The sequence below is a fragment of the Papio anubis genome, chromosome 5, assembly GCF_008728515.1.
Source record: "Papio anubis isolate 15944 chromosome 5, Panubis1.0, whole genome shotgun sequence".
Lineage (NCBI taxonomy): Eukaryota > Metazoa > Chordata > Mammalia > Primates > Cercopithecidae > Papio > Papio anubis.
Genome location: NC_044980.1, coordinates 5,713,453 through 5,729,644, shown reverse-complemented (window position 1 = coordinate 5,729,644; position 16,192 = coordinate 5,713,453). Strand labels below are relative to the sequence as shown.

General features: G+C 42.0%; 1 protein-coding gene across 6 annotated transcripts in view; it reads right to left on the bottom strand.

Annotated features, from left to right (window-relative positions):
- SRD5A1 (steroid 5 alpha-reductase 1) overlaps window positions 1-16,192 on the bottom strand; it is a 36,629-nt gene that overhangs the window by 16,327 nt on the left and 4,110 nt on the right. For 5 of the 6 annotated variants that reach the window (XR_001903218.2, XM_003899484.5, XM_009208125.3 and 2 more), the window contains exon 2: window positions 2,396-2,562. Coding sequence is in view for 5 of the 6 variants with exons in the window: in XM_003899484.5 (XP_003899533.1) it covers window positions 2,396-2,562 (167 nt within the window). In the remaining variant the exon portion in view is untranslated. Of the gene's footprint in view, window positions 1-2,395; window positions 2,579-8,884; window positions 9,105-16,192 lie in introns of those variants that run through there. The other variant, XM_017959435.3, reaches the window with a different exon arrangement.

Sequence of the window (16,192 nt, the reverse complement as noted above, 5' to 3'; positions counted from 1 at the left end):
TTTTGCTGTTTTGGAAAACCTTTTATTAGAAATTCTTTGCATGGTGGCTGACACCTGTAATCCCACCACTCTGGGAGGCCGAGGCAGGTGAATCACCTGAGGTCAGGAGTCCAAGACCAGTCTCGCCAACATGATAAAACCCTGTCTTTACTAAAAAAATACAAAAATTAGCTGGGCATAGTGACATGCACCTATAGTCCCAGCTAATCAGGAGGCTGAGGCAGGAGAATCTCTTGAACCCAGGAGGCAGAGGTTGCAGTGAGCCGAGATTGCACCACTGCACTCCAGCCTGGGCGATAGAGTGAGCCTCCATCTCAAAAAAAAAAAAAAAAAAAGAAAAAGAAATTTATTATTATTTGGTTATGACTTCATAGTAACTACAGTAGGCATAATTACTTATTTATGTAATTTCATGTCTGTTCCCTCATAAAAACAACTCTAGGCAATAAATATAACACACAAAACGTAACCTAGATTGTCTTCCAATTGGCATATTTTTTCCTTTTCAAATCCTTCTGTTTAATTGTAGAGAAGTCAAGAAGTCTGTATTTCTTGGTGTTTGGAATCTCTGACCAGCTTCACAGTCACCTCTATGTGATGCGAACCATCTGCGGAGCTACTTTAAATAGGAGGGTTCTTTTGTTGTTGTTCATCATAGAAGTGAGTTCCACGAGACTCTCTAGTAAACATTTAAAATCTATATCTTCAGTTAAAAAGAAATTCCCTTTCCTCTTATTTCTTGTTGCCACTTGTGGACACTCAGCTTGGCGAGGCGGCAGAAATCACCACTCTGCCATTCACTGTGTCTAGATATGTTGGGCCAGCTGTGTAACTCTTCTGACCTTTCACATCTTATGGGCATCCTTTCTGCCTCAGAGAACATGGGGAGGCATAAATCGTGTGATTTGCATAGGAACTCAAAAGCCTGTTCTTCCTCTTGACAGGTAGGGCAGAAGAAAATAAAGTAGTCAAAAAGCAGGTAAACCAAGAAGATATTTGGGGGTACTGTACAACAGTTTAGTACCAAATAATTTAGCCTAGCATTTCATGGAGGCACAGATTTCTGGGGCTAGAAAAGGATCCTGAAACGCCTTCTCAGCCAACCCTCCTTTCGTAGAGGAGGGACAGGTGTCTCACTGTAACGATCCTCAGGTATGGTGAAACCTTGGAATAAAATTCGAATTCACCGACAAAAAACATGACTGAGAAATGTGAAAGGGACCTCTCAGCAACAAAGTGCTATCCAAGTGTTAGTTTATTTCTATGATTATAAATTAATACTCATGGAGAAGCAGAAAAATGCAGTGTCAGGTTATTTTATGTAGCTTAAGGGGAAGTACTGCAGGGTAGTTTCCAAATCTGACAGACTATAACTTTTAGCATGCTGCTGTTGTGAGTAAGCTACACCTCAGCATGGTTTAATATCTAAATGCTAGGATAGACTAAACAAATACATAGAAGAATCTTTCTTATATACAAGACTCCTGAGTTTTTTTTTTTTTTTTTGAGACACAGTGTCACTCTGTCACCCAGGCTGGAACGCAGTGGCACAATCATGGCTCACTGCAGCCTTGACCTCCTGGCCTCAGGTGATCCTCCCACCTCAGTGCCTCTGAGTAAGCTGGGACCACAGGTGTGTGTCACCATGCCCGGCTACATTTTTGTATTTTGTGTAGAGACACAGTTTTGCGACGTTGCCCAGGCTGGTCTTGAACTCCTGGATTCAAGTGATTCTGCCCACCTCAGCCTCCCAAAGTGCTAGGATTACAGTGGGAGCCACTGTATCTAGCCAGATGATGAATTTTTAATGCTCTTGCAAATATCATTGATGGCTGTTTTATTTTCATTTTTGCTCAGAACTTACAAAGTTATAATTAGAGGTTGAAAATGTACATTAATTCACATTAACTGATACAAACAAAAAAATTCATCAACTTCATAAACCTAAAAGTTGATTCAAGTTCATAGAATCACAAAAGCTGCACTGTAGGAAGTTAACCCAGGCTGGGTTTTTCTCATGTCACAGAAGGAACCGCAGGAGGTTTGGGTCCTGTCTTAGATTAAGTGGTCAATGAGTGGCCAAAGTGTCTCAATCTTTAGTCCCTGCTCATTCTGCTACAGTGCGTTGCTATTTTTGGGTTCTTGGCCTGACCAGGCACCTGTGCTTCAGCGCCTGCCCATGCAGGGGAAGGTTCCCATCACCTGCGTCACCTCCCTGCCCCAAGCTGTGCTGAGACAGCTGGGTTGTCCCATGGGGACTCCGGGGTCCTGCTGCTCTCTCTGCTGTGAGTCTTTGTTCTCACAGGAAGCTTGGACTTCTCATTAGAAACCACTGGGACATCAACATAAAAGCAGTGATGTGAACAAGGCGGAGTTCACTGCTGTGGACACTCACCTATTAGAAAACGGGGATCTGTTACCCAGTCATCAGCATACACTGCCCAATGGCTCAAGTATCTGCTTTGCAAATAGCCGTTAAAGGTACAGAACATAATCGCCATTGTACACGCCAACAGTGGCATAGGCTTTCCTCCTCGCATCAGAAATGGGTAAATTAAGCACCTTAGGAAACAAGAAACAGGCACAAATTTTTAAAAAATTAAAGATAATCATTTCTGTAATCCTGTCTTAAATGATTTGGGTTTTAAATCTTACTTTCTTGTACAAACGTCATCCTCAGTAACATTCATACTGATTTATTATATCTAAGCTAAAAGTGGATTTTGACTTTAATTTTATTTTTTGAGACAGGTTCTTGCTGTGTTGCCCAGGCTGCAGTGCAGTGGCATGATCATGGCTCACTGCACCCTTGAGCTCCAGGGTTTAAGCAATCTTCCTGTCCCAGCCTCTCGAGTAGCTGCGACTACAAGCATGTGCCACCACACTATTATTATTATTATTATTATTGTTATTATTATTATTATTTTGTAGAGACCAGGTCTCACTCTGTTGCTCAGGCTGGTCTCAAATGCCTGCCTCAAGTGATCTTCCTGCCTTGTCCTCTCAAAATGCTGGGATTATATGTGTGAGCCACTGTATCCAGCCAAAAAGCAGACTTTTAAATAAAGCATTACCACGTTTCAATTATGTTCACCACAGTGTACAAACTCCAGATTCTACTTACATACAATATAAAACAGAATACATTGAATTTAGGAAAATTAGGGGCTTCAAGAGGCTTTCAAAATTTCCACTATCCTAAAACCATTAACTAGTCCTAGTCTGAGCAATAAGATTTGGAACACATCATCACATCATCCATCACCACTGCAATGGCTTCCATTCACTGAGCACTTTCACCTGCTAGCCCCGCCCCCCATTCCCCCTGCAACTCCTTGCCCCCCCTACCTCAGCTAACCCGGCAGAGGCACTCTTATCCACATTTGATAGAGGATAAAATTAAGACTCAGAGTGGTTAAGTAAGCTGCTCAAGGCCACGGGCTAGTGAGTGGCTGAGATTAAACGTAAACTGGGGCAATTCAAATATCACGTTCTGTTGTACCACACTGGCTTAGATGCACTTTACTAAAGGTTTAATGAGTGAAAATAAAAGGACAAGAAATTAGAAAATTATAAAGAGAATGCAAAATGTTATTCTCTGTTTGAATTTTCTTTTTAATATCAGTGTATAACACACTGAAAGAGGGGACATCACTACATATCCTACAGACCTTAAAAGGATAATAAGGAACTCTTTTTTTTTTTTTTATTCAAGACAGGGTCTTTTTCTGTCACCCAGGCTAGAGTGCAGTGGGGCAATCATGGCTCACTGCAGCCTCAACATCCTAGGCTCAAGTGATCCTCCTGCCTCAGCTTCCTGAGTAGCTGGGACCTCAGGCACATACAACCACACCTGGTTAATTTAAAAACTTTTTTTTGTAGAGACAGGGTCTCTCTGTGTCTGGTGTCTAGTTCTGGTCTTGAACTCCTAGGCTCACATGATCCACCCAGATAATAAGGAACTATTATGAACAACCTTATACCAATAAATTTGACAACTTGATGAAATAGACAAAGTCCCTGAAAGACACAGATGACCAAAACTGACCCAAGAAGGAAGAAAGACAACATGAATAGCACTGTTACCAATGAAATAAATCCAGTTTAGACTTATGAAATTCTAGAAAAGGCAAAATGAGACTCAGGGGAGAGGATTAACTACAAAGATTAACTTTCCCTTTTTGGGCAATATTACTGTTCTCTGTATATTAATAGATTGTGAAGGGTGGGCAGGCAAGATGGCTGAATAGGAACAGCTCCAGTCTGCAGTTCCCAGTGAGATTGACACAGAAGGTGTGTGATTCCTGCATTTCCAACTGAAGTACCTGGCTTATCTCACTGGGACTGGTTGGACAGTGGTGCAGCCCAGGGAGGGCGAGCTGAAGCAGGGTGGGGCATCGCCTCACCTGGGAAGTGCAAGGGGTCGAGGGATTTCCTTTTCCTAGCCAAGGGAAGCCGTGAGAGACTGTACCAGGAGGAACGGTGCATTCTGGCCCAGATACTGCACTTTTCCCACAGTCTTCACAACCAGCAGACCAGATTCTCTCCAGTGCCTGGCTCAGCAGGTCCCACCCTGATGGAGCCCAGCAAGCTAAGATCCACTGGCTTGAAATTCTCGCTGCTCCACAGCAGTTTGAGGTCTACCTGGGATGCTAGAGCTTGGTGGGGGAAGGGCATCCACCATTGCTGAGGCTTGAGTTGACGGTTTTACCCTCACAGTGTAAACGAAGCCCCAGGAAGTTCAAACTGGGTGGAGCCAACCACAGCTCCCTGGAACAGAGCACCTGGGGGAGGAGGCAGCTGCGGGTGCAGCTTCAGCAGACTTAAACGTCCCTGCCAGACAACTCTGAAGAGAGCAGCGGTTCTCCCAGCACAGTGTTCGAACTCTGAGAAGGGACAGCCTCCTCACGTGGGTCCCTGACCCCCTGTGTATCCACACTGGAAGACTCCTCCCAGTAGGGGCCAGACACCTCATACAGGAGAGCTCTGGCTGGCATCTGGCGGGTGCCCCTCTGGGATGAAGCTTCCAGAGGTAGGAACAGGCAGCAATCTTTGTTGATCTGCAACCTCCACTGGTGATACCCAGGCAAACAGGGTCTGGAGTGGACCTCCAGCAAACTCCAGCAGACGTGCAGAAGAGGACCCTGACTGTTAGAAGGAAAACTAACAAACAGAAAAAAATAGTATCAATATCACCAACATCAAAGACCAAAGGTAGATAAATCCAAAAGATGGGGAGAAACCAGTGCAAAAAGGCTGAAAATTCAAAAAACCAGAACGCCTCTTCTCTTCCAAAGGATCACAACTCCTTGCCAGCAAGAGAACAAAACTGGACAGAGAATTAGTTCGATGAATTGACAAAAGCAGGCTTCAGAAGGTGGGTAATAACAAACTCCTCTGAGCTAAAGGAGCATGTTCTAACCCAATGCAAGGAAGCTAAGAACCTGGAGAAAAGGTTAGACGAATTGCTAACTACAATAACCTGCTTAGAGAAGAACATAAATGACCTGACGCAGCTGAAAAACACAGCACAAGAACTTCATGAAGCATACACAAGTATCAATAGCCAAATTGATCAAGTGGAAAAAGGATATCAGTGATTGAAGAGCAACTCAATGAAATAAAGCGAGAAGACAAGATTAGAGAAAAAAGAGTGAAAAGAAACAAACAAAGCTTCCAAGAAATATGGGACTATGTGAAAAGACCAAATCTACGTTTGATTGGTGTACCTGGAAGTGACGGGGAGAATGGAACCAAGTTGGAAAACACTCTTCAGGATATTATCCAGGAGAACTTCCCCAACCTAGCAAGGCAGGCCAAGATTCATTTTATGAGGCAAGCATCATTCTGATAGCAAAACCTGGCAGAGAAACAACACACAAAGAAAATTTCAGGGCAATATCTCTGATGAACATTAACGGGAAAATCCTCAATAAAATACTGGCAAACCGAATCCAGCAGCACATCAAAAAGCTTATCCACCACAATAAATCGACTTCATCCCTGGGATGCAAGTCTGGTTCATCATGCACAAATCAATAAACGTAATCCATCACATGAAGAGAATCAATGACAAAAACCACATGACTATCACAATAGATGCAGAAAAGGCCTTCGACAAAATTCAACAGCTCTTCATGCTAAAAACTCTCAATAAACTAGGTATTGATGGAACGTATCTCAAAATAATAACACCTATTTATGACAAACCCACAGCCAATATAATACTGAATGAACAAAAACTGGAAGCATTCCCTTTGAAAACTGGCAGAAGGCAAGGATGCCCTCTCTCACCACTCCTATTCAACATAGTATTGGAAATTCTGGCCAGGGCAATCAGGCAAGGGAAAGAAATAAAGGGCATTGAATTAGGAAAAGAGGAAGTCAAATTGTCTCTGTTTGCAGATGACATGAACGTATATTTAGAAAACCCCATCGTCTCAGCCCAAAATATTCTTAAGCTGATAAGCAAATTCAGCAGTCTCAGGATACAAAATCAATGTGCAGAAATCAAAAATCACAAGCATTCCTATACACCAATAACAGACAAACAGCCAAATCATGAGTGAATTCCCATTCACAATTGCTACAAAGAGAATAAAAAACCAAGGAATACAACTTACAAGGGATGTGAAAGACCTCTTCAAGGAGGACAACAAACCACTGCTAAAGGAAATCAGAGAGGACCAAACAAATGGATAAACATTCCATGCTCATGAGCAGGAAGAACCAATATTGTGAAAAATGGCCATACCACCCAAAGTAACTTATAGATTCAATGCTATCCTCATCAAGCTACTATTGACTTTCTTCACAGAATTGGAAAAAACTACTTTAAATTTCCTATGGAACCAAAAAAGAGCCCACATAGACAAGACAATCCTAAGCAAAAGGAACAAACCTGGAGGCATCATGCTACCTGACTTTGAACTATACTACAAGGCTACAGAAACCAAAACAGCATGGTACTGGTACCAAAACAGATATATAGACCAATGGAACAGACCAGAGGCCTCAGAAATAACACCACACATCTACAACCATCTGATCTTTGACAAACCTGACAAAAACAAGCAATGGGGAAAGGATTCCCTATTTAATAAATGGTGTTGGGAAAATTGGCTAGCCATATGTAGAAAGCTGAAACTGGATCCCTTCCTTACACCTTCTACAAAAATTAACTCAAGATGGATTAAAGACTTAAATGTAAGACCTAAAACCATAAAAATCCTAGAAGAAAACATAGGTAATACCATTCAGGACATAGGCATGGGCAAAGACTTCATGACTAAAACACAAAGACCAATGGCAACAAAAGCTAAAATTGACAAATGGGCTCTAATTAACTAAAGAGCTTCTGCACAGAAAAAGAAACTATCATCAGAGTGAACAGGCAACCTACAGAATGGGAGAAAATTTTTACAATGTATCCACCTGACAAAGGGCTAATATCCAGAATCTAGGAAGAACTTAAACAAATTTATAAGAAGAAAACAAACAAGCCCATCAAAAAGTGGGCAATGGATATGAACAGACACTTCTGAAAAGAAGACAGTTATGCAACCAACAAACATATGAAAAAATGCTCATCATCACTGGTCATTAGAGAAATGCAAATCAAAACCACAATGAGATAGCATCTCATGCCAGTTAGAATGGTGATCATTAAAAAGTAAGGAAACAACAGATGCTGGAGAGGATGTGGAGAAATACGAATGCTTTTACACTGTTGGTGGGAGTGTAAATTAGTTCAACCATTGTGGAAGACAGTGTGGTAATTCCTCAAGGATCTAGAACTAGAAATACCATTTGCCCCAGCGATCTCATTACTGGGTATATACCCAAAGGATTATCAATCATTCTACTATAAGGACACATGCACATGTATGTTTATTGCAGCACTGTTCACAGTAGCAAAGACTTGGAACCAACCCAAATACCCATCAGTGATAGTCTGGACAAAGAAAATGTGGCACATATACACCATGGAATACTATGCAGCCATAAAAAAGGATGAGTTCATGTCCTTTGCAGGGACATGGATGACGCTGGAAACCATCATTCTCAGCAAACTAACACAGGAACAGAAAACCAAATACCACATGTTCTCACTTGTAAGTGGGAGTCGAACAATGAGAACACATGGACACAGGGAGGGGAACATCACAAACCAGGGCCTGTCGGGAGGTGAGCGGTCGGGGGAGGGATAGCATTAGGAGAAATATCTAATGTAGACCATGGGTTGATGGGTGCAGCAAACCACCATGGCACCTGTATACCTATGTAACAAACCTGCATGTTCTGCACATATACCCTAGAACTTAAAGTATAATAATAAAAAAAAAATAAAAAAATAGATTGTGAAACTGAATTTATATTTATGAAATCCAGACAAGGCGAAAATAGAGTCAGGGTGGAGACTGGCCGCAAAGACACAAAGGGAGTTTTTTAGAGGAATACAACTGTTCCATCTCTTGATTTGCAGTGATGATCATACAACTATATGCAATCACCAAAATTCATCAAACTACAGACTTTTTTTTTTTTTTTGAGATGGAGTTTCGCTCTTGTCGTCCAGGCTGGAGTGCAGTGGCGTGATCTCAGCTCACTGCAACCTCCACCCTCTGGGTAGAAGTGATTCTCCTGCCTCAGCCTCCCGAGTAGCTGGGATTACAGGCATGTTTTACCACACCCGGCTAATTTTGTATATTTCGTAGAGACGGGGTTTCTCCATGTGGGTCAGGCTGGTCTCGAACTGTCGACCTCAGGTGATCCACCCGCCTCTACCTCCCAAAGTGTTGGGATTACAGGCCTGAGCCACTGCGCCCAGCTCAAATTAGACTTAAAATGGGTGAATTTTATTATTTGTGAATTATACCTTAATAAAGTTTAAAGCTTGTTATTTGTTTCCATTCTGACCATTTGCGCCAGGGTAAAATCATAATTAGTCATTAGTTACGGTTATGAACATCGACAGTAATCACGTGATAATAGTAGTGTAATGCTGGCTGTGCATCCTCAAGCCACTCTCTCCCCAGCACTCCTACTCAACTCCTGGGGAAGACATTCACATAAGTCAAAAGCAGCCTCCAAGGTTCTCATCTCATTCAGGCCAGGATCCCTTCATACTGATTTACAGCAAAGTACGTGTTGGCCAGTAAGCGTGCATTCAGACATTGTGTCGTCAGTGAGGTAGGTATTCTGGAAGCTGTAGTGTTGCCAAGCAACGAATAAGAACAAGGAATCCCAGCAATTTCTCTCTGCGTCTTGGAATCATGATTTAGATCCAGGCAGACAATGGGTACTGTGGGCTGGCATTTGGGATGCAGGCACCCTGCAAGTGCTTGCATACCAACATTTCCTGTAGAACAAGCAGAATTTGGTTTTGATGGAGATAAGTGTGTGCTTCTTGGACTGTCATAGGCTCCCTTAAAAATAGGAGGCAATCTTGACTTGTGATCAGATATCCTTCTTGCCTCTGCCCATTTGTCAACCAGAACAGGAGGCCTTGTGTTAGACCCAGATGGACAGAATTAATGACAGAAGACAGAGTGGCTCTCACTCTACCCTTCAGTGTACCAAGTTGAGAGGCACCAAGAGCTGGCAGCCCACTTCTGAAGTCAGCTTAGGAGATTCTCAATGTGGCAAAGAGCAGAAAGGACACCGGTATGAGAAAGTTGAGAGAAAACTTCCCTGACAATTATGGCCTCGAGATATTTCCCCGTAGGCAAACTGCAGGACAGAGCTGAGAAAGTGTTCGAATTCTAAGTCTGAAGAAATACAGAAAAAAAGAGCAAGACATAAAAATTGTGGGGAATATAAGGCCTGGATTTGGTTTAGAAAAAAGTCTGTTGAAATAGACACGACCCAGTTCATAAGAGGTCGGGCCTCTGGACCTGAAAAAAATCCATCCTAAATTCAATAATGGATAACAGGAAGGCAAGGTGAAAAAGAGGAAGAGAAAGTATTAGCAAGCTTGAAACGCACAGAATTGAAAATCGTCTAAGATACTTCTGCATTGGATGTCACCCATTTAAACAATGGACAAATGCATAAGAGAAGCAACGCCCAGGAAACACTCTGCGTATGTGGTGGACGTTCCCTCTGGGACCCTCGTGGGTTGAATACTGACCTGAAAAACGTCAGCTGGCAATGACACTAGAACTGTGTCAAAAGAATATAATAGAAGATAATATTACCATACTCTGCACTCACCAGCCTATTCCCAACTCACAGAAAAGCACTGGTCAGAGAAATTAGAACATTTAAGACAGGCAGGTCGAGGCAGCAGAATTTCTTCACAAAACAAAGGAAAATGAGGCTGCAACCAAAGTAGGCTATCGGGCGGCTGATGGGTTAGTGAAGGAAGGAAAGCTGCGCAGCGATGGTGAGTTAATCAACACGGCAGCCAAAGAGGCGTGTCCAGAGAATACACACTTGTTTCTCACAATTAGCCTTTCGGGGAGAACACTTGCTAGAGGAGTTAAGGACACTGGGAGCAACCTCGACAGTCAATTTAAACAAGGCAAGACCAGGTGCCATGGCTCATGCCTGTAATCCTTTGGGAGGCCAAGGCAGGCAGATTGCTCGAGTCCAGGAATTTGTGACTAGCCTGGGCAACATGACGAAACCCCCTCTCTGCAACAAATATCAAAATTAGTTGCGTGTGGTGGGACATGTCTGTAGTCTCAGCTACTTGGGAGGCTGAGGTGGGAGGATCATCTGAGCCTGGGAGGTGGAGGCTGCAGTGAGCTGAAGATCATGCCACTGCATTCCAGCTTGGGTGACAGAGTGAGATCCTGTCTCAAAATAATAATTAAAAAACAAAAACAAAAGCAAGGCAGATGATGAGCATTCTTTGTTGGCTCTGGGTGAGTCTATGGATGTTACTGACACGGCTCAGTTGTTTATTTGAGGAGTTCACATCAAGGCTGAAGTGAATGAAGGATTAGGCTCTTTAGATAGTCTGTGTAGAACTACTACCAGTGAGAATATTTTCAAAGATGTTGAGAAAACACAAATTCAGTATAATCCAAAGTGCAATCTGCTAAGCTGTTACAATTGATGGTGATAAAAATGTATGGGACAAAAAAACAAACAAATTACAAACTTAGAAAGCTTGTAAAAATGTAAGGTGTTTCATGCTATTCTTTGTATCAGCAGGTCTTTTGCAGAAAATCTATTGTGTGTGATTGAGCCCATAGTGTCAACAATGAATGACAATCCCTCTCACGGACTCAACCATCATCCGTTCTCTAACTTTTTGTCACAAATAAGCTGACTATGCTGATTTGTCCCACGTAAATACACCAGTTTGATGGCTTAATAAAGTTTTACCGCATTATTTTGAACTCAGAGCTGAGACTGAAACTTTTCTGAACAAGAACTGCCCTCACCACCATTATTGAGTTCTGAAGGGCTTTGGAAAGTAGCTTTTACTGAAGACTTGATAATAAATTCAACCTAAAGCTGCAAGGCAAAACAGCACTCGTGCAAAACTCATACTGTGTTAAAGTCATTTTGATGACAACTGACATTGTTCCAATCACAAGTCATATCAAACCGCGTTCTGTACTTTCCATGCTATTAAAATTAAAAGTGAGATCTCCATGCTCACATACATTTGCAGAGAATATAAATTCTAAGTTTAAATACAGTGTGTTTGTGAACCTGGATTTCCATATTTCAAAATCCATTCAGCTGTGCAGTGGAAGAGTTGCCATCTAATCTTCCACAGGAAGATATGAATCTGCAACGTAATACGATAAGGAAAGGCAAAGATCAAGAGAAGAATCTAACGGGATGCCATGAGTGCCTTCCAAGAGATGACCGTGCTCAGTGAAAATCATATACATGTGGACTGATGTCGACGCTTCCATTTACAGAGATAAAATACGTACAGTCTCATTACAGATCAACACTACGAGAGGAACATTTACAATAGATGTTGATAATAGGAAACACTAACTTTGAATCCTAGTAAGTGAAATGTTATCCCTACCCGAAAGAATTCTATTCTTCTCATTAGACACATATTATAAAAAAAAAATGCACTAAGAGAATATATTTTGAATTTACCACTGAAACTTTTTGTGAAAATTTGTTTTCTCTCATCATAAATACCTACCCAGTATCTTGGCCCACAAAGCTTAAGATATGTACTACCTGGCTCTTTCCAGAAAAGCCTGCTGACAATTAGTCTGAATTAGCACACGTTTTATATTTTGGAGACATCAACTTGACTTCCTTGGAAAGTGCTCTCGCTCAGGGCACTGGTGCTACACGGCTGGAGCTGCTGCAGTCTAGGTTTGGCTGTGCTCTGGAAGTGTATCTGCATTTTTGAATGACTTCTGCTCCAGCACATGCCCTGGATAAGACATTCACAAAGAACCTCAGGATAAGATTTGTCCCTCTTTTTTGTCTCATGTGAATGTCTCAGAGCTGCAAGGACTGGAAACCAAGCCTTACAAAGATCGACACCAGTCTTTTCTGGTGTTCTCTGATTCCTGCCCTGGAAGGGGACATCAGTAACCCTGATGATGCCTATAGGCCTGTCATAAAACCGCTGAAGTCAACAAAGCGGTGGACAGGGGAGGGGAGGGGAACGCTGCCGCTGCCTCCAACCGCTAGGAGAAGGTGAGATCTTCCCACCGACTTCCCTGTCTCTAGAGCGCTGACTTGGACCTAGGCACTCCGCTCCGAGGAAGCGCTCTGCCCCTCTCAGCACCTCCCGGAAGGCTTTTCTCGTTTCGGGCCATTCTCTTTAGCTTTACTCAGTTTCCTTCCTTGGAAATCCATTGTTGTCGGCAAAGATTTTCCTTTGACTGTGGCCAATTTGGAACTCGCGTGGGGTAGGGTCGGGAAGAAGGTGTCTGGGCATGGCTTTCACCCGAGTCTTTGTCTAGACTCTAGAGGGACAACAGCACTTCGGAGAGGCCAGTGGACTCCAAGCATAAATGACAGGGTCCTACTTAGGGCCATGGGGCCAATTTCAGATAGCAAGGAAGGTGGGCGCACCTGCCTGGATATAAATTACTCATGGAACTCACAGCACATCAGTGTGTGGCCCAGACTACCCCAGTTAGGACAGGCGTGGGCACTCACAGCCCTTTCTCCTACACCGTCCCATTCGCACACAAAGTCACCATTCCACAGAGGAACAATGGGAAACAACTATCCTCTCTCTTTGAGAAAATAAAGGATTGAACAAGGTGACAATCCCTTAGGATGGAAACCATATTAAAGAGAAACTATGAAGCACTTGGATTAAAAAGAACGTTAAGTAATGGGTTATAAATTTCTTTTCTGTTCTGATTACAAGCTAATGAATACAAAACAGTCAGGTCTGGGAAGCTACACAGAGATTCTGTTTGCTGATTCATCACAGTAAATGTAAGATTAAATCTGACACTTCGTTCTCCGTCATGTTAGTTTTCCTATTTTATCTTATCTCTTTCCATGTAAGGAACAAGACTTTGGCCTGGTGTAGTGGTAATGCCACCACTTTGAGAAGCCAAGGCAAGAGGATTGTTTGAGCCCAGAAGTTTGAGACCGGCCCAGGCAACACTGGGAGACCTCATCTCAATTTAAAAAAAAAAAGAATGAGACTTGCTTTTCATCAAGTTGTTTTTATAACCCATGGAAACTGCAAACCTTGGTGTCTGTGAGGCCACCAGGGAGACATGTTTGATGATGGAGCTGAACTGAGAGCATTAATGAGCCAGCATTTCTTTGGTGCTTCAATGGCCAGGATGATTTGCAGTTGCCTTTTGGTTGAGTTTACAAGCTTAGATATAATATAAAAGTGCATCTTATAGTTCCTTATAGAAGTGTTTCTAATAATTCCTAATCCTATACTAAATGCCCTTTTTTTTTTAACACTGCCAACCTGTGATTATTATCCCTATTTTACAGATCAGAACATGGAAGCTCGCAGGAATATGGTGACGTGGCCGGACAATATCACAGTGGCAGGGCTGGCTGGCAATGTCCCCTTCCCAGGTGCTCCAGCCACCACACCATGAGGACCCATTGAGACGTAGGAATGTCTGGTTCGAGCATATGAAATTGTCACTGTCAGTCATTTTCACTAAGTGTTTCTATCAAGTCAAAAGAATTACTAACTGCCAAAAGTAGGTTACAAGATGTTGTATGTGTTTGTATGTGTGCATTTCCACTGCTTAGAAAAAAACTTATTAAAAACAATGAAAGATACGGGAAAAAGATAATACCACAATATTGTCAGCTTTATCTCTAAGATGAAATTATAGGCACCTTTTATTTCTTTCCTTGAATTATTTTCTAAGTTTTCTACAACAAGCATGTATTTCACCTGTAAGTTTGTTCACATACAATATTGACAAGTGTCTTAAGTCCTGGCACCTAGCATTCAGAACAGATGGAATGAGACACATGGAGAAATTCAGTTTCCTGGGCTAAATTCAATTTCCTAAAAAGGCTCAGAGAGAATCTGGCGAAATTAATAAACAAGCAAACACAGATTATCCATCTAGGGAAAAAGAAAGTACCCTATAAGCACCCAAGAAGAAAAATGGATTATCAAAAAGAACAAAATCATTGGGGCTGCTTCACTGTCCATTCTTACTCTCCGCGAGGACTGTGGGGTGGCACCCACGTAAGGGGCACTGAGAACTCCGAGCTTCTCAAACGTCTACTCCTAAGCAGCACTCGAGTGATTTCTCCAGTTATTCAAACCAGCAGAATTACCCATACAGTATAAACCCAAGTAACCGGTAAAATAACTGTTCATACTCATCTGCTCGACATGATCTCCTCCAAAGGGGAAAGACTCAAAATATGATACAGTATGCATTCCGGGGATGAAAATGCAAACTTGGAATGACTATTCTTTCAAACGTTTAAAGTAAGATTCTTGGGTTTTGTCATCTTGGAAGCAAGTTCTATGCCTATTTAATTCACACAGTGAACTAAAAAAGTATGTCTTGAAATATCTTCCCAACAAACTGGGAATAATAATCCCTTGGTTGACTTGTAACAGATAGGCATTTATTCAGCAAATGATTTGACTCTCAGAGCAACTGGACGTCATCTTTCAGGACAAGCTATAATGTTGTACCCCCAAGTTTGGGAACAATGAAATAGAGAATTTGGTTATATGGGAGTAATTTAGGCCATGGTGGACTTAATCATTTTTAAATGTTTAAAACTGAGAGTGGTTAATTTTAACAATTGACTTTATTGCTTTTTTCCCTGAACAACTTGAGACCATTGAAATCTATAGCACTTCTTAGATTTGGGTCTGTTCCTTTCGCCTAGCCTTTCCTTCTGTAAAAGACTTTTGAAATGATGGCCAAATCGCACAGCTGCCAACAAAGCATGCTTAAAATAAGTACTTGGCTATCATTATTTCACTTTTCATCATTCTACACTTTCAAATAGAAGTTTTTATTTTCTCAGATTATTCCAATCTATGAGACAAGGGCCAAGGATTCAGTATGCCCTTATTAAAACAAATTAATTAGAAGGTCATTAGGCTGAGATGGTGTCTTGTGTCTTACATAAGCACATGGAAACCTAACAGTGGAAGGAAACTTAAACCAATCAGAAACTGCCAAGTGACTTCTAATGAGAGATTGTGCCAATCAGAAACCACCCACTAATCTCCAGGACTTTCCACTCTGACCAATCAAATGCTTCCTTTGTCTTGTCTGTGCAAACACATCTTACAAAATCGCTTTCCTACACGCCTTCTAGGTGGAGCTTACACTGCTTGTGGTTTGGTGCTGATTCATGAATTAGTCTGCTCCAAAAAAATGCTACTTTTTTTTTTTTTTTTTTTTTTTAAGATGAGTTTCGCTCTTGTTGCCCAGGCTGGACTGCACCTCCGCCTCCAGATTCAAGTAATTCTCCTGCCTCAGCCTGCCAAGTAGCTGGGATTACAGGCATGTGCCATGACACCCAGCTAAATTTTGTATTTTTAGTAGAGACAGGGTTTCGGCATGTTGGTTAGGCTGGTCTCGAACTCCTGACCTCGTGTGATCCACCTGCCTCGGCCTCCCAAAGTGCTGGGATTACAGGCACGAGCCAGTGTGCCCAGCCTAAAAAACTACAATTTTAATGCACCTGAGTTTATCTTTTAACATACTTCACCCTCAAAGTTCCCTGCTGTGTTTTAACATTACCCACAACACATTTAAAAGTGAAGCTGGGC